Source organism: Buceros rhinoceros, unplaced genomic scaffold (assembly GCF_000710305.1).
Source record: "Buceros rhinoceros silvestris isolate BGI_N320 unplaced genomic scaffold, ASM71030v1 scaffold31022, whole genome shotgun sequence".
NCBI classification, from domain to species: Eukaryota; Metazoa; Chordata; class Aves; order Bucerotiformes; family Bucerotidae; genus Buceros; species Buceros rhinoceros.
This window is the reverse complement of record NW_010401148.1, coordinates 830-19,730: the sequence shown is the minus strand read 5'-3', so window position 1 is coordinate 19,730 and position 18,901 is coordinate 830. Positions and strand designations below refer to the sequence as shown.

The following is an 18,901-nucleotide window of genomic DNA, read 5'->3' as shown; positions in this document are numbered from 1 at the left end:
CCGCCCTTCTTCTGCACGGAGGAACATGGCTTAGCAGTTCGAAACAGCCGACTCGGGCAGTTCGTTGGACTGGTGTGAACGTTTCATACCTCGTGCAATTTTCGAGCCTCTTGAACTGTTGACAGAACATTTTTTTTCACATGGTTTTGTAAAAATGTAATAGGCAAAGTATGTTCCAGCATAGCTAAAAACTCGAGCTGAAAAAACCCCTCATTGCTCTGGGTTCTTCATAGAAGCCAGAGGAGTCATTGACAATTTATTTTGTAATACATTTGTTGATGTTTTAGAGCACAAGCTGAGATGGAAATTTAGGACTCCTGAAATATTTATAATATTCCAGTAGCACAAATGGATGTCATTTAAATGTTCTTTGAGAGCAAAACACTTTGAAGGCCCTTGTGCCACAGCTGGTGACGAAATGTGGTGTAGTGCACTTTCAATCTGCCCAGTATGTGGTTTGAGTGGTTTTGGTTGAAAGTGGCACCTTTTAGGCAGGGCCTCTTGGGAAAAGAGTTCTGTGATCTTGTAGTGCTGTCATTCAGTGCAACCATCACTCTTCCAGCAGCGGCTGCTCCGTCGCTCTCCTGAAGCATTTCTCAGTGACCAAAGCCCAAAATGTACATCTGGAGAGACAAGGCTGTACCTTAGGAGGAAAGAACATGTTATCTGAGGTGATGTTTTTGCTCCTGACTGCCACACCTTAAATGTAAGCTTGCTCAGCCAATGCAGCAGCACTGTAAACTTCGTCCTTTGGGGAGGTGCTGGAAGAAAGGAGCTTAAACTTCTGTAGCTATTAGTAGGTCTGAAGACTCTTGAAGTCCGCTGAAGGTTTTGCAAGTGCCATAATCCTTTTCGGGGTATTCCCATACTTGCGTTGAGCTGCAGAATAAAACCTCCATGCTGCTAATAAACGGCTCCAAAACAGCTTCGGCTGCTTTGCTGATGAAGAGAACGGTGGAGCTGGTGTTTCATCGCGATGTGTAATCGCAGGCAGAGCGTCAGCTTTGGCGAAAACTGTCTCAGGGAGAAGATGAAGAAGTGTCTAATTAATTGAGTATCTGTTTGTGTTAAGTTGATTAAAGGATCTTTCGTCAGAGAAGCACAGTCAGAAGGAAATGCCCGGGAGAGATGCTGTTACGGAGAGGTCAGCTTTCATCTGGGTTGTACGTGAAATAGTATTGTTTTTATAATCCCAGTTTTAGATACTGGGTTTAGAAAAGATCTTAAACTGCAACTTATGATAAAACTCTGTAGACTAGACACGTGCAGCCAAAACTGTATGAAAGCATCAGTGTTCTTGGGCTGATGTATTGGTGTTGGGTAAAAATAAAAACAATTCAAAAAAATTAAATCATAGCAAGGATCATAAAACTATTCACATAGAAAACTAAACCCAATGGTGAAATGTTTTTTTGGCATGGGCCTCAAAAATAAAGATCTGGCAGGCTGGGGAGGGATAATAGGTTGAGAAATTAAGCCATCGCAGCTGAACCAACCAGCAGCCGGGCGCTTGAGGGCAGCTGATGAACTTGTTATTAACGAAACAGCCAGGCGAGATGCTCGTTCACCGGGGTACCGCGGCAGTCTCAGTCCTGCTAGCTGGCTGACCTCTGGGGTTTTGTGTGTTCTTTGTACTCCGCCGTGTGTGAACAGTTTAGGTTTGTTCGTTCTCCTGTATCTGAAGCTGTGAGTTAGAATTCTGGACTGTCACATGGCTGCTTTGGGTCGGTTTGATGTGTTACTCCTTTGTGAATGGGGTTTGCAGCTGGAAATTCTCACAGGCTCTCAGTGCTTGGTCATCACATACTGCAGTTATCTCTGGCTTCACACAGACACCAAGCGACATCCCCTTTTTTTGAGGAAGCAGAGTAAATGCCTGTAGTGAAACTTCACTCTCTAAAATTTGCTCTTGTCACATACAGGAGTTTTCTTTTGTCCTCTGCTGTTAACTGCTTAATTTCTTGTTGTTATTTTTTGTTGCTGTTCTGCTTGAAGCTGATGGGGACAAAAGAAGCCTGGGTATAAAGAGGACATGGGCCAAGCGTTTGTGTTACCAGTAAGAAATAGGTAATAAGATGGGGAGGAACTGAGTAGTTAGTAGGAAGGAACAGATGTATTTAAACTGAAACAGGCTTTTGGAGGGCTCTGCTGCAACTCGGGAACAGTGGCAGGGAGAAATGGTTTGATGAATCAGCTGCTGGAATAATTTTGGAAAGATAAAGGTTCGTAATGTTGTAAGGAGGTTGCTCTGACCCCGTTGTACCTCAGACATGCAGGGGTTTTTCCAGTGATTTTTCTCCCGCCCCAGTTATATAAAAGCTGGTTGTTCTCACTGGTTACAGCTGCATCTGCGAACGTTTTTTGAAGAATCCAGCGCTTGTAACGGAGGCTTAAACCCCTCTGTCAAGAGGGAATGTGCTGGTGGCCAGCTTCAGTCTTCGCTGCTGAGTTGCAGTTCTCAGCCCTGCAGTGCTGGTGCTCCTCACAGCCGGGGGGGGCAGCGCCCCGGCCGCCGCCGCCGCCGCGCAGGGCAGTTATGTAACCGGAGACCAAGGGTGCCCGGTAAAATACTTAAAATCCACAGGTCAGGCAGGAGGGGTGGGGTTTCTTTGGTAATCTCTCTGTGTTTTGCGGTGTCACTGTGGGATTGTGCTGGGTTGTGGTTTGTGGTTACTTTCAGAAGGGCTCCACGATCAGTGTTCAAAGATGACCTATTTGTAGTTGTAATCCCAGCCCCGAGCAGCCAGAGGAGGTTTTGTTAGTAGGTGGTGTCCTTCAGTATCCCCACTTAATTTGTTTCTCGTGCCATCCTCTTTATGTACTCCTTGGTTTCTTTATTTTTGTTTCAAACACATCTCCCCACTCACTTCCTTTAAAAAACAATAATAAAAAAAGGAAAATGACTTTTCCATCACAACTCTTTTTTAACTCTTATCTTTCCATCAGTTGCTTGAACAGGCTTGGTGATAATCAAGTACTACTATTTATGAGAGAATTCGCTGCTTGCAGTGCGTTTCCAGAACATTTCCGTGGTGTCTGTCGTGACTGAGCAGTCCTGGGCCAGCTCTGCCTTCGTGGACCTGGTTCTGTGTGCATCTCTTTGGTTCTGTGGGATTCCTACTTCACAGAGAGCATCTGCCAGTGCCTTGCACTTAAAACACACCAATCCCATCCTTTCCACTTCATGCAGTTTATTACATACAGTAACCTTGAACGTAGCCGTGCCTCAGCCATGCGCTCAGCAAGTGTCTTTATCAGCGCTGATTTTAACATGCTGTGTTTCATTAAATAGTTCAGGGATGATAAGGTTTTGCTTTTGCAAATAAACCATGGAAAAGCTTTGAAAGCCTCTGACAGTTACTAGAAGCGCAGCTTTAAGTAAGGGAGGTCAGTTTTAACAAAACAGTAGTTTGCATCTGCCTCTGGTACTTGCTGAAGTTGGGGATTTTGTGTCCGTTCTCTGGTAAATGCAGTTAGTCACCCAAAATAGCATTAACCTTTTCCTCTGTATTTTACAGTGAAAGGCAAAGAACAAGAAAAGACCACAGATGTGAAAGCAATTAAAAGTAAGATCAATACTCGTTTTGTCTGTAAGTTCAGATCTCTAATATCATCTGCCGTTTTTATTTTAGCCAGTGGGATGATTTCCATATGACTGGGCAGGTGTGACCAGCTGGCGAAGGATTTGGAGAACTTGTCCTATGAGGAGTGGCTGAGGGAGCTGGGACTGTTTAGTCTGGAGAAGAGGAGGCTCAGGGGGGACCTTATTGCTCTCTACAGTTACCCGAAAGGAAGTTGTAGGGAGGTGGAGGTTGATCTCTTCTCCCATATTAAGAATGACAGGACGAGGGGGAATGGCCATAAGTTGCGCCAGGGGAGATTTAGGTTGGATATTAGGAAAAATTTCTTTACAGAGAGGGTTATTAAGCATTGGAACAGGCTGCCCAGGGAGGTGGTGGAGTCGCCATCCCTGGAGGGGTTTAACAGCCGTGCGGCTTTGGTGCTGAGGGACATGGTGTAGGGACCCTGGCAGTGCAGGGTGAATGGTTGGACTCGATGATCTTAAAGGTCTCTTCCAACCAGATGATTCTATGACCTGTGTGTTCAAAACAAAGCAACCCCCAAACTTCATTCTCTTTCTGCGTATTTATAGTAACTAATCTTTCCTGGCCATCTTGCTGAATCTGTAAGTATAGGAGGTTATTAAATTATGTCAGACAGGAGCGATCATGCGTTTTAGTCACCTCGCAAAGAGCAGTTACTCCTTATCTACAACAAATTCACTTCTGAAGTTTCTCGCTTACCTATAGCGCACTTTGCAGTTTTGACAGTGCAGCTTGACTGCCTTAATTTGCCAAAGAGGCTGCGTGTCTGGTTTAAGTGACTGGTGTGGCTCGTGGGACTGAAGAGCTGAGTCTTGGACAGGATGAAAAGCTGTTCTGATGCTGCTCCATGTGATACAGAAGTCTTGCTGCTAAATCTGTTAGGAGAGAAAAAATCTTGATGGGAGACAAGTTTATAACCCGTGGGAAAGCGGATTATTTATCCTGTCAGCTTTACTGCAGTACTAAAAGGAGATGAGGTAATTTGTGTGACTGATCTGTTACTCTCATATCCTCAGACAAAACCCTGTTTCTGTACTTGTTAATGTGTTATCTGGATGTCAAGAGAAAATTAAAGGCTTTTTTCTTCTTAAATCAAATATAGGAAAGAGTAAGTTGCAGCCAGTTAATAGCATACCCCGTGATTTCAGTACAACTTCAATTCCTGATGACTGCCTGAAAGAGTTTACCAGGAAAAGGCTACAGCGTGGTGACCCTGTAAATAAAAATACATTTGAAAATTCACTGTGTTACAGATTGTGAGCTCCCCAATCTGTCTGGTGTCGGGTTAGCGATGTAGTGCTGTCTGGAGGTTTTGGAAAGGCTGTTTGATTCTTAGATTAAGCAGAACAGTTTTTCCTCAAATGTTCATAATACAAAATCAAATTTGAATCTAATTCACAAAAGCCTGAAGTGTGAAATTGTCAACTTCTGTCATTGTGTCACAAAATTGTGACTAAAAATAAAGTTATGCAGCATGAAAGTCATCGAAACCAAGTTGCTTGACACCTTGATGAAGCACATTGTTAGGAAGTAGTGTGCTGAGATAATGCGTCATCTGACTCGCGTTATTTTTGAGTCAGAGGTGTAAGATGTCCTTGCATGACATCCCAATCAACTGCTGTTTCCTGAGAGCTTTTGAAACTGCCCTGAGCGTGTTTTGTTTTTCCAGCTTTGTCATCAATTAACAATTAGTTGATGCTTTTTCTCTGGCAGAGTTTTGTGTGAGGAAGTTCTTCTTTGTTCTCTTTGGGCTCACATAGCCAGCTGTGTTCTGAACAGCTAGAGGAGGATAAGGCTCGTACCCTGGGTTTCATCAGAGAGACTTCCTTATTGCTTTTTTCCTCTTAAAACCAACAGAGGCAAAGAAAACACGTTTGAAAAATGTTGTTGTTAAAGCTCAGAGATGGCATTGTGGTTCAGGACTTTGGGGCACATTGTAGCCTTTGAAAGGTATGGAAATGGATTGGCAAGAGCACTGCAACTGAACTAAACTGAACTACGTTGCTGACACAGTATTAAGCTGTGTGGTTATCCGGGAAGCAGGAAGACTCAGGAATAATATTTCATGTGTAATCTTAGACTTGGCATCTTTTGGTTAGCTAAGGGAAGTACAGATGGGTGAGTGCCGCTGATCTGCTGGAAGTGAGTTTGTTCTTGCTGCAGTAAAGCTTGTTTATTTCTGTGGTCTTTTATTGGACCCTTGACCAAAGCCAGCGCACAGTGGTACAGGGAGGTTTTTAACGTGATTGACTCCCGCAAGCTCTCTGGCCTACCTTGAGGTGCTTAGCATTGGGTGCTGCTTAGAGGAGTTCTTGGGATCCTTGTCTTTTAATTGTTCCCGTCTTGATTGCAGCTCCAGCAGCAGTACATTCCCCGCAACGAAGCACTAGAAATCACGCCTTGCTGGAGGCTGCAGGACCAAGCCATGTGGCCATTAACGCCATCTCTGCCAACATGGACTCCTTCTCTAGCAGTCGCACAGCTGCCCTTAAGAAGCAGCCAAGTCACATGGAAGCTGCTCATTTTGGAGACTTAGGTAAGGCTTCATCAGCGCTACAATAATGCCGGCGTTTCTTTGAGTCTCTGTGTTACTTGTATGCTTGCCATCCTTTGGGTTTTGGGCAAGTAGATAAGAAAATGTGACTGCTCTTACAATAGCACCTGCGTTACCCTGGAAGGGTTTCGAGTGGGGTCTGTACACGTGTTTGTTAAAAGAGGTCCCTTCACTTCGTGTACCACCGCTTTGTTGCAAGTGTCCCTTCAGCAGTTGTGTTGCAGGTAATTTTTGTGTCAAATGCCCATGTCTGTAGTACAATACAGAGTCATTCTCGTCATGTTTTTCTTTAGGCAGATCGTGTCTGAATTACCAGGCTCAAGAGACCAAATCCAGCCTTTCAAAGACCCTTGAACAAGTCCTGCAGGACAGTGTAGCCGTCCCTTATTTTATCCAGTTTATGGAACTGCGCAGAATGGAACATTTGGTGAAGTTCTGGTTAGAGGCTGAAAGCTTCCACTCCACAACGTGGTCCCGTATAAGGGCTCACAGCCTGAACACAGTTAAGCAGAGTTCATTGGCAGAGCCAGTGTCACCCTCGAAACAGCAGGAAGTGGCGTCCTCTCCTCCCACGGGATTGCTTGAGGAGAGACTGGAGGACTCTAGCGCAGTCCATCTGCTCAGGACCAAGCCAGTGGCTTTGGACAAGAACAATAGAACTAGCAACAGCCAGAACCACGTGCTCTCGGGTCAGGAGAGCGACAATACCAGTGTTCTTTGTCTAAGAAAATCTGAGAGAGGGACCCATTCTGCTCCAGCTGATCAGCAAGAATCTTCCAAGCTGACAGTATCAAATAGAAACAGCCCCTCCTCTGCACTGAAAGACTTATCAGGCAAGCTCATGAAAAGTAAGTGCCAAAAGTGTTCCCGTTCTTTGGGGAGGTGGGAACACACCAGCTGCTGCTTGCTGTGCACAGTGAGCTGCCTTGGTTCCCACATGCACCTGGTGTGATGGGATGTTGTGAGGAAGAAAATAGCGGGGTGTATCGGTAGTGTTACCTTGCTGTGTAAGCTGATGGTCAGTGTGAGCTCTGTATTGTTTGACTGGCTGGTTGTTTAAAAATAAATGTGCTGCTGAAGAGACTTCAGAATTGTAATATACTCTGGTAAGGGAGGTTCCTTCTGTTCTTACATGTGTGATCTTAAAAAATGAAGGTGAACATTGCAGTTGCCTTTCTCCCTCACCTATCTCAACTTAGAAGAATTGTGGAATACTTGCATGATGGGGCTGAGAATTGATAATTAACTTTCCACGGGAGGTAAATATGCTTTATCACATAAAATGACTTCAGAACTGGTGACAAGGGACTTGTAGGGATTTTTGTGTGGAACACACTGGTTTTGTTCTTGGTTTTATTTGATAGAGTTCCCCCTTGTACCTGGTTTGTTCTCATTTGGATTCCAACTCTTCAGAGGCTGTAAGAGGCTGTAAGGATGAAATTAAGATGTTTCCTTTTGGTAGTAAGCTACATGCACAGTAACCTGTTCTCTACTTTGCACCTACTCAGTCCTCTCCCATTTGTGCAAGTCTACAGACAGAAAGGAAATGCTCCTTTCTTCATATTGGTTCCTTTCGTTTGCCCAACTGTTTCCTTGTGTTGCGTTCCTTTCTCTTGCTGTTTGTCTTTCTCATATGGTTATTTATCACGTACCTCCACAATACATAACCTCAGCCCCAAAGTAGCCTAGTAATGATAGTTTAGTCATGAAAAGCTCCTCTGCTTTTGGGACTAGTATTAGTACTAGGTTCTTTTTGAGAAGTATGGAATATAGTTTTTTCCTCTTCCAGAGCAATGTCCCAGCTCTTGAAAGATGACATGTAAACTGTATGTCTTGATCTGTGGCATCCCATTTTACAACATTTTTTTTTCCTTTTTAATTCCTATATAATGCAAGTGTGTTTATGTTCTCTGTGATGAGCTGGAAGTTGGGAACTTCACGCAGTTCTTGCCTGAAGGGCCTTGCTTCTGGGACTGGGGTGTGCAGCTGAGGAGGAAGGTGCTGCCTTGCCTGGTAGAGAGTTCAGAGCTATGCTGGTTTATTCCATCTCACTGGTCGGTCCATGCTGGGCTGGCTGTGACCTGGCGGGAAAGAATACACTCACTGTAGCGTGGCGCTGGCAAAGTATTCAGGAGTGGACTAAAAGCTTCATGGGAAGAAAACTTGTCGCTGATACTTAGGTACTGGCTTTTCTGAAGAGGAGATGTTTGTCATTTTAAACCTGTGCCAAAGAATTCTGAGTTTATTCTGTATTTTTCCTTGTAGGTATAGAACGGGATGCAGTTAGTACTTTTACCAAATATATTTCTCCAGATGCTGCTAAACCAATACCTATTACAGAAGCAATGAGGAATGACATAGTTGGTAAGAATGTATGCTGCCTACGCGTTTCAGAGCCCCTCCTTCCCCATCAGAAAGTACCTGTAAGAGTAGATCACATCACAAGTGTCGGTGGATCTGACCTTCCAGTAGTGCTGTGCAATATCCCCGGAAGAACTTTCAGAGACTTTGCCTAAATTAGTGAAAGAATTTCTGGTGCTACAGAGGGGATGCAGATTTGAGTCTCAATCAAGCATTTTAGCCATAATATCATCATTCAGCCACTGCAGTACTTTAAAGGTTCTTTCTGCACAGTCAGAACCAGCTGATTCTGGTGGATTTGAACTGCAGGTTTTCATTAACTAGTCATCACTCGTGTCTTTCAGCTCAATAGGCCAATCACCAGTTAAAATTAACCTGGTCTGTCTTTGCAGCAAAGATTTGTGGGGAAGATGGACAAGTGGATCCGAACTGTTTTGTCACGGCGCAGTCAATAGTGTTTGATGCGATGGAACAAGAGTAAGTGGACTGAGTGGTTTGGCTCCTCTGTCTGTTGTCCTTTTGCAAGAGGTGGTTCCATTAAGAGTGTTTATGGAGGCATAACTGTGTAATCGCTTTTTTGTGCAGTCTATCTGAAACTGCTCAGGTCTCTTCCTCCAAGCCCTCCCTTGCGATCGCTCGCTGAAGATGTGCCTGTTGTTCCTGCATTCTTTAGATCTTTCTGATGTCGTTTGGAAACCTGTGCTGTTTCTTGCTGCTTTGCTTTTACCCAACCACAAGACTTCTGGAGCACGATCTAATTGGTTCATGAGGTGCCTTGCATGTTGTTGACCCTCGATAACTAACATTGTTTCTATCTGTGCGCAGGCACTTTAGTGAATTCTTGCGCAGTCATCACTTCTGTAAGTACCAGATTGAGGTGCTGACCAGCGGGACGGTGTATCTGGCTGACATCCTCTTCTGCGAATCAGCCCTCTTCTATTTCTCGGAGGTGAGCGCTGGGTTTGGCGTTGGCTTTTTTAAGCCTTTCTATTAAATGGAAAAAACCTATTCTATTGTCTATGCTCATTAAAAATTTCTTTTTCTTTAATTTCTCCTCTTTTTTGAATTTCCCTTCCAGTACATGGAGAAGGAAGATGCAGTTAATGTATTGCAGTTCTGGTTGGCAGCAGATAACTTCCAGTCTCAGCTTGCTGCCAAAAAAGGCCAGTATGATGGGCAAGAAGCACAGAATGATGCCATGATTTTATATGACAAGTGAGGGAGTTCAACAATTATTTCTTTCTGAATTTTGCCTTCGTAGTTTTGTGTTGCCACTGGGCAGAAGGAGCTTTTCCTTTTCAAACCATAACTGTGCAGTCTGGCACTGTTAAACTGAAATGCATTTTATTACAGTGGCCTTTGTGTGTGCGCACAAGAACTTCTAAATTCGTCTTTATATATGAGGAGAAAATCCTTATAAGGGTTCCAATCGTAAACACAATTCAGATTTTTCAGGACTCGATTGCTTGAGTTAATGTTTGATTGTAAAATACCGAAGCCGATCGGTCGCCGTTTGAAAACATAACGGATTTAAACCTAACAGCAAATGCATCACTGTAGGAAAAAAACCTTACGGTTCATTGTTGGCCATTTAAAGTAGCTGTAGGAGCTGTTATCACATGTAGTAAAAGCCAAATAGTGCTTGTTCTTAGTATTTTTAAATGTTTTCCTGTTTTTTTAAGGAAGCAACCAGAACACTTTTGATACTAGACTTCCCCCTCAGTAGCGTAACACTTTTCCTTTATTTTGTGCTTCACCCTAGCAGTAATGCAGCTGGAAGACAGAGAGCAAAACTGCTTTCAGATAGACCGGTCTTAAGTCAAGCTTGTTATTACCCTAGTGGGAAATAATAGTTGGAGAGGAAGCAAGCAGTTCACTCTGACTTTGATCAGTCATCCCCCTGCTGCATCCAGAACCTCTCAAATGGTGCCATTAGTAGAGCAAATGCTGCTTCAGTTCTGGGTGTTTCCTGCTTCATTCCTAGTGTGCGAGGTATTCCGCTCGTCAGTAGTCACAGGGTGCTGCTTTTATCTGTGTCTTCAGGGCAGGGCTTTATCAAAAGCGTTTCTGTGACCGGGGAGGGGGGTTTCTGCCCCTGCAGTTGGTGAGGGTCAGCTGGGGGTACGTTTTTGAAGTCGGCACCATCTAGTGGCTGCAGCACCACTGATGGTCTTCGGTGGAAAGGGTAGGCACTAACCGCCTGCAAAGCTTTGCAAACCCTTTTGTGTTGTCCTCTTCCCCTCTCCGGTGCTGCAGGTACTTCTCCCTTCAAGCCACACATCCACTGGGCTTCGACGACTCGGTGAGGTTAGAGATTGAATCCAACATCTGCAGGGAAGGTGGTCCTCTCCCCAACTGTTTCACCACTCCCTTACGGCAGGCGTGGACCACCATGGAGACGGTGAGAGACCTGCTTCAGAACGGCTTTGACAGTTAGTAAAGATGCTGTGGAGATTCGGCAGTGTGTCGAGCGTCCCCTTCAGCAGCTCTGAGTTGTCCTGTTCTTTTAATGACTTCCTCTTTATCTGGATAATTGAACAGCGCTACTGAAATTTGCCAGACTCTTTTCCCCAGCCTGATTTGAAAAGATACCACCCACTGGCTTCTGTTAATTCTCTGAAATGTTGGTCTTGGGTGATTATTGTGTTTTAATGGAAATAACAGAATTTCCTCCAGTGTGAATTGCTGTCAACAGCTTATTAAATATCTTTAGAAAATTTTCCTTCCCACTAGTAGTGGTTGTTTGCAAGTCTAACCCCAGTGGTGTGGCTAATAGCGTGCCTGTGGGGTACCGGGATACATGAGATTTGTGTTGGGATTCTGGAGCTGCGGGTGGTTTTTGAACAGTGTAGCAAAATAACTGTAAACCTGTTGGGTTGTCAGGCCTCTCTAGCAAGAAGCAACCAGAACTTCAGTTCCAGTTACTGGAGGATTTGGTTAATACATAAATATTGTTCGTTTTGCAGTAGGGTTCAAACGTGAAGCAACGCAGTCCCTAATCCAGAATAATTCCGTGTGTGGGCACTTTCCCTTGTGTACCATCTACACAAGGACTGAGCTGTTTGTGTCGCTTCTGTTTGGCAAATGATCCACAGTAACTGTGTGGACCAGCCTTGGTTAAAGAGGACTCCTTCTTCTGTCTCTCAGGTTTTTTTACCTGGTTTCTTGTCCAGCAACCTTTACTACAAATACTTGAACGATCTCATCCATTCAGTACGAGGAGACGAATTTCCAGGAGGGAATATTGCACTGAGTATTCACGGCCCCGGTAGCTCTCCCGACAGTGACTCTATAGGGGCCCCGGATGGCTCTGCCTCCCAGGTACGAGGTTCTTGGCTTGATTCTGTTGTAGGAGAGGCTGCAAACACAGTTGCTGCTAGGGCCAAACAAACGATATTGGCATGGGAGGGTGTCTCCTGTGTTTGTACCTGAAACCTGCTGCTGCTTTTAGTTCTTTGCATCAAAGTTATGTTCTTATTAAGCTGCTAATATTCTCTGAAGACTGTTTCATAGTGCCATAACATTTAAGAATACTTCTTATTTGAAACAACTTTTTTAATCAATACCATAGTTACAGCTTCAGGCGAAAACTGACACTTGTCAATATGCTGTAGAATTTAAATATGAATGCACGCGTTGTGTGCTCAGTTCTATCGCAATGCCAGATCTCCTGCCTTGAAGAACCCACTCAATTCTAGGGCTTAAGGCATCTGTCTGCTCACACAGAGCAGTGACAGTTAATGTCTGACCGGGTGGTGGTCACTAGTTTGGCTTGGCAGACTCTTCCCTGCTGTTGTCCTCCAGCGCGCTCGTCCTGCTGGCCTGGTGGAAAATGGCCAGACTCCGAGAGCGAGCTCTGATACTTTACTGTATTGCGACCGAGATGCTCTGAGCCGGGGGGTGACGCTGAATTTTGTTTGCATGTCTGTAGTCTGATGTAAAGCTGGGCATAAAAATAGCCCATTGCTGGGTACGGCGCTGGAATCATTCGTTAAGCGTCATTAGGGCGGTGCAGCTGCTTCTTTGCTCTGCTGCGTAGAAAGAAGACTGGGAGAGAGCTCCTTCAGCTCTGTTAACCCTTCCAGAGTCACTGGGTAATGTCCACCCTGTGTTTGCCTTGCACAGTGCTTGGTTGTGGGCCAATACTTTTTTTCTTTTTTTTATTGCCTTTTGTGATGCCACTTTGAGAGTCTTGTTCCCATGCAGGTGGGCTGAGCCTCAGAAATGGGCAGTGGGGCTCATTGCACTCTGAAACCATCCTGGTAATATCAGAGATAGGTTTTTAACCTTTGTGTTTTTAAGCTTTGCTCAATTCAGATGTGAAAGAAGAGAGGATAAGCAGATTCTGCTTATCTGTAACCAGGTCAGCTTGCAAACTGCAAGCCCAGCTGAGAACAGGAAAGCGAAGCGAGAGGTGCTTCTGCTGAGTTGCTTTTCCTAACACTGCGATGCTACCATGGCTTTTAAATCCCCTGGCTAGGCCAGCATTATAGGGGTGCTGTGTCTCGAGCTGTTCTACCTGCAGATCAGGAGGCTTAAAAATATTACAAATAAGGAGTCAGTATTTCCCCCCTAGTTGCAAAACGGGGAATAAAATCTGTTCTTAAAGTATCTGCTGCTTGATTGTCTGAGCAGGAGAAACTGCTGGGAATCGTCTTGCTTGGGCAGCTTAGGCAGTGAAGTGCAGCATCTGTGCTGTGCGCTCCTGCTTGTCTGAGCAGGAGGATCTCTGCGTCTCTGCATATTTTTGCATAAAGAACAGCCCTTATGCAGAGCAGCAGGAAAGGAGTTTGCAGGGCAGCTGCTGTAAATGTTTCTGTTCTGCGCTAAGGTGCTAACAGATCGCTGCGCGTTTGTGCTCTCCCTGCTGCTGCTTTCATGTTTCCGGCACTTTTTTCATAATCTTACATGAATTCCTCAGGCCAAAAGCTAAACGGTTGTTCTTTGTGCATGGGGGAAGCGTAGTGGGTTTGGGAAGCACTTAGCAAGTGTGTGAGGGGGATGAGCGGAGCTGCTGCAGCTCCCAAAGTAGCGCGGTGTGAAGTGCTCACCCAGAAGTCGCATGCAGGCAGAGATCCAATCCAGGTGTCCCCACACGTATGACACTGACCTGGACTCGGTGTCTTGGGCTCCCTTCACACCATGTCACCGTCCTCTGATTAAAAACAATGTCATACTGAGCGAGGAGTCGGGCGCTGTGTGGATGCTGATCCTTTAATGCTTTAGTGCTCAGAGGCTTTGTGGAGGTTTATCTAAGTGGAAAAGCACTGAAGTGGCAGTTTTGTGAAGAAGCTGTTAGTTGTCTGCATTGGGCACTAATACATGAAATTTTTATTTCTAGTCCAATGTCAAAAAGGCTAATGTTAAAATCCTGAAAAATTTTGATGAAGCAATAATTGTAGATGCTGCAAGTCTGGATCCAGAGTCTTTGTATCAACGAACATACGCAGGGTAAGGCTCATTCAGTGTCTCTCATTCTTTTTAATGACGTGTTTCGCCTCTGCTTTGTTTGTGCCATGTCCTCCTGCACAGAGGGTACGCGGAAATGCAAGATGTTGCCATCTTAGTACATGTCTTCATATTTGAAAGCAAATTTATTTCATAGTGTGATTTAACACCAATGTCACAGTAATGTTTCTCTGACCAGAGTGGCAGTCAGAAAAATATTTCCAATGGATTTTTTTTTTCTTTCTCAGTTAGTATTCCTCTCTGACTCCAGAATACAGATGAGTAGTTCCTATTTGGGGTTAGAACAGAAAAGAATTAGCCCAGGCACCTCTGATACTGTGATGTGCAATGTGGATTTCTCCCTACCCCCGTGTTAGAGAAGGGCTTGTACCGCATTCCTTCAGCAGACTGCACAGCTACGCCCCTCTTCAACTTGCTCTTTGTGATAAAACTCTTGTGCTCTGTGATCTCATACAGAAATTCTTTGTTCCTGTAGCTACTGCGCTTTTCTGTTCCATACCAGCTCCTGTCCTTGTAGGTGATGTAAACTGCTTTCTCCTTAAAGACGTGTTCTTATGGCAGTGTAGAGCACTGGCCAGCACTGCCCACTGATACTCTGTGACTGAGTCACTGAAGTGTTTGCCTGCCTCTAGTTTCTAGAAGAATTAAGATACACGTTGAATTCACATACATGAGAAGAGCAGGAGATTTTTCCCAGTGTATCGGGTTTGGGTAGAGGTGGTGGTAACTGGTGAAATGCCAGTCTTCTGGCATGGAGTCTTTGCTGTGGTGGTGTTTGTTTTCCTGACTGGTAGCTTTTTTCTTTGTAACTCGTGTGGTTCTTTTCTCCTCCTCTCTTCAGGAAGATGACGTTTGGACGAGTCAGTGACTTGGGACAGTTTATCAGAGAATCTGAACCAGAGCCTGATGTCAAAAAATCAAAAGGTTTGCTTTCTTCTTTCTCCCATTTCTGTAAACATCTGCAGAACTGCTCTATTCTGTACTGCAGTCAAGATTAGAGAGATCCCTGACTCTTTCCAGATCCTTTTAAGAGATGCTTAGGGGGTTGTCCTAAGGCAAAGCCTCGGGACCTGTCTTCTATCCAAATTCTGGTCCAGCTGGACTCCTGGGAGTGCGAGCAGCCTGTGGGAGGTGGAGCTGTTGGTGGAACCTGGCAGGGATGAAAGCTGCTAGGAGCTGAACTGATGATCAAACCTTCAAAGATTTGGTCTCAAGATGAAAAAGAGCTTCAGCTCTTCACGTTCTTCCCCCCCGGTTTGGGGTCTGCTCTTCAGCTCTGGTAGAGGCTTGGTTCGGGCTCGGTGTCTGATGAACCACAGCCCCGCGGCATCCCGTGTCTTTCACGCCACACCTCTGTTCTGTAACGGCAGCGGTGCGAACCCTTCAGAAGCGGGGAAGGAATGGGCTTTGGTATGTGCCACTGAGTTTGCTAATGCACCTTGTTTGCTGTGTTTATCTCAACCAGGGTCCATGTTTTCACAAGCAATGAAGAAATGGGTTCAAGGAAACACAGATGAGGTGTGTCCTCTTTTATGTCCTTGTGACTTACCCTGCAGAGTAGATTAGGGAACTGAAGTCTTGACATTTTTAATCCTGGACGTTTTTAATCCTGGCTGTTCCTGGGAGCATCTTTCTGAGGCACCAAGAACAGCTGCCTGTGTGCTGAATATAGTTGGACTGCATGCGTGCGGGAAACTGTTTTTTGCCAGTGCTGCAACAGTTAACTGTGTGCCTGCGGTCAAGTGTCGTCTTGTTACGGTGTTATAAGATACATCCACACTTAGGAGTGGAGGTGCTGCTGTCCTGTGTGTTTTACTGTGATGTGACCACTGCACGTGGATCGCAGGCCACAGTTTTTCCCCTTGGAGGGGCTTGGACAAGTCCCCAGCAGATAAGTCTAAAAACTTCACTGACTCTCTTGGAAATCGCATCAAGCCATAAATATTCACGATCAGTGAAGTTCATGCTGTACCTGGAACCAGGTGCATTTCCACCAAGGGAGGAAGCATTTACTGCAGGTCGCTGAGTTGTGAAGGTCAGCTGCGTCTCCCCAGGCTGAGCGAGTGAATTGCACGGAGGGCTCCATTCTTATTTTAAGAACTTGGATCTATCTGTATTTTGGGATGTTTTTCTGCGGCAGGCGCAAGAAGAGATGGCTTGGAGGATAGCGAAAATGATCGTCAATGACGTCATGCAGCAGGCGCAATGCGAGCAGCCTTCGGAGAAGGTGACGAAGGTAAGGGGGAGGAAAGGCTCCATCCGGCTGGAGCCAGGCCGTGGGAGGAGCAGAGCTCTCGCCTGCCTTCCCGCTGCCTCTGAAACCCACGCTGAGAGCTGTTCAGACTGGCTCAGCACAGCACGGTACGAAGCAGCAAAGGTTGGAAGTGTTTCAGCCTGTGTGTGGTGATGCAGGAATCGCTGAAGACACCTCTAGCGGTTTGTCTGTGCAGGCGTTAAAATTGTCCTTCTTCATTTCGTGACTTTACAAACTGCCTCATTAGTTAAAAGCGTGGTTTGTGTGGTGGATCAGGGCTGTGATTCCTTATTTGAGGTCACGCTTGCTGTTCCCTGTTAATGAGAACTGGTGCCTTTGCCCAAAACGTCAGTGAAACTCCACAGTGCTGGCTGCCCTCATGCTGTGTCTGTACTTCAGAAAAGACGCAGGAGCCCGGCCCGTAGCCCAGTGGTTCAGTGTTGTGTGTTTAGTGACGTCGTCGTACAATTCCACGTGTTCTGTGGTTAAAAACACCAGCTCTGACGCAAGGGCTAGATTTCGTGAAATTGTGACGACAGCAGTTTACCAGGTTCATACCTGGGATTTCTGGCTTTCAGGCATCCGACTTGTTAAATTAACTTGCGCTGGTTTTGGTTATTGAAGGTAAATGCATGCCAAAGCCCAGTGATGAGACCCAAACAGATGCAGTCATCAGTTCACTGCGACTTTTCTTTCTAATAGAGCAGTTACATTTCAGTGGCTGGTACAATGATGTCACTCAGCAGCTTGGCTGCAGTTGGTACCACTCCAGTCTGGCTGGATGAAAAGGTCTCTCAGCGCAGGATTTGGAAGTACCAAGTGCCTGCAGATGCTCTGGATTCAATTAAGCAAGTGTGGTTACAGGCTTTGGAAGATTGAATGTGCTGTAGGGTTTTTCCCCCCTCCCAGACTCGTACACTTACCTGGCTGCAGCGTCATTAAACACCAAACGTCTTTCTGCTGAGCGGCTGTCTGGATTGTTTTAGGGTAGAGCCACTCTAACCCTGGTTTTCCCTTTCCAGTTATGATTTTAGAAACGCCAGAACAGGAAATCTGGTTTTCCTCCTGGAGAATGAGTGAACTTTCCCTTTTGGTGGATTCTTTAACACAGCCAATAAAAACAAAGCACTGTTACTCCAGCCGCCGCCACCTCCCTCGTTCCTAAGGAAGGAGGAGAAAGCAGCAATCCTGTACCTCCACCTCAGGGCGCGAAGAAACGCTTCGTCCTGTGGTATGTGGCATTCGCAGGAGTGATGGTTTTCAAAGAGATGGAGCCGCGGTTTAGGCTTGTGTCACGGAGGAACTGAGATGAGCTTCACAAACACTTGACCCTGTCTCAGAAAGACTTTTGAGCGAAACATCTGGAATGGGACATGGCCGAGGGGAAGGTTTTGCTGTAGTTTCTAGTTCTGCCACTTGGAATTTTAAACACAGAGTTGGAGAGACCGTGGGGCGTGTACCCGATGTTGGCCAGTGGAAAAGTGAACCTGGACAGTGAATTCATTGGCAGTGAATGACCTAAAAAGTTCCAAGTTTTATTTTTCCTCACTTGAAATAGATGCGTATTCAGCTGTAAGATAAATGTGGTTGACTCGTAACTCCATTGACTTCGAAGGCAGCATCGAAGGGTCAGGGTGGAGCCTGGGCAGTGTGACTCTTCCTCCTCGAGCTCCCATGCCTGCATACGCCAACCCCCGCTCCACCACGGGGCCGGAGCCGACCTCACGCTGGTGCAGCCCTCAGCTCCCGAGCCACGGCTCCGCACGCAGCCCACGTTTTGAGATCGGACCCTGGGGACTGCTCTGTTTTCTTTCCTCTCTGTCCCGCGAGCAAGGAAAAGAGTAATTGCTGCTGTTCTCCCTAGCTCGTCCTCCAGCCCACATGGTATCTAATTGCAGATGTTTGTTTTACAAAGAAAAACAAGTTTTAATGACCACTGGCCTCTCCCTGACATTGTCAACACTTACAAAACCTTCCGCTGAGGTGAAAACCTGCCGCGTTAGGCAGCGCCTCTTTTCCTCCGGTGAATTGATTTTGCAGGGTATCAGAAGGACTCAGTGTCTCGCCGTCACGTTATCGCTGCACTTTCAGCACACAACTCTTCTGTTTCGAGGTTTTGGTTTATGATAGCTTTTTTTTCCTCAAACTTGTGCAAAAAAAAAAAATCACTTTGCAAAGGACTCGAATCATCTCCACTGCTCCGAGTACCTTGATTGGCTCGCATTACCCTGTTGCAATATTTGGTTGATAGAGACACACTGTCTTGTCTATACAGGAGCAAAAAAGGCTGTGTGTAGGTTTTTGGTACTGTGTACCACCTCTTACTTCTCTCATGCCCAAGTATTCATGTACCTAAAACATAGTATATTTAATTGTGTTTTGATTTAAAATATATAAATATTAAAATTTGTGTCAATTTTCTGTTTTGATGGGGTTTGACTTGACACGGGTTCTTTTAAAATGTGAATCTTGGGGGGTTTATGAAAGAAAAAAACCCCAAACAGTTTGTGCTTGGTACATTTGCACACACTTCTTCATGTTTGAGAGGTGACATTATGGCATAATAAGAAAAATTTCTGTCTAAATAGAAGTGAGAAGGTCACACGCCCTGCAGCGTGACACTGAACCACACATGCACCCCAGGATCCCCTCCTGTGT

At 45.4% G+C, this 18,901-nt stretch overlaps 1 protein-coding gene across 1 annotated transcript; it reads left to right on the top strand.

The window, feature by feature from the left end:
- Nucleotides 1-3,518: 3,518 nt before the first annotated feature.
- AKAP10 (A kinase (PRKA) anchor protein 10) lies at nt 3,519-17,674 on the top strand (the record flags this gene model as incomplete). Its single annotated transcript, XM_010132181.1, has 14 exons — nt 3,519-3,566; nt 5,959-6,141; nt 6,453-7,007; nt 8,425-8,523; nt 8,913-8,997; nt 9,346-9,469; nt 9,599-9,735; nt 10,777-10,921; nt 11,668-11,841; nt 13,862-13,971; nt 14,831-14,913; nt 15,455-15,507; nt 16,130-16,225; nt 17,266-17,674. Coding segments are annotated over 14 exons (1,898 nt in total), but the record flags the coding sequence as incomplete, so codon positions are not given.
- Nucleotides 17,675-18,901: the final 1,227 nt, after the last annotated feature.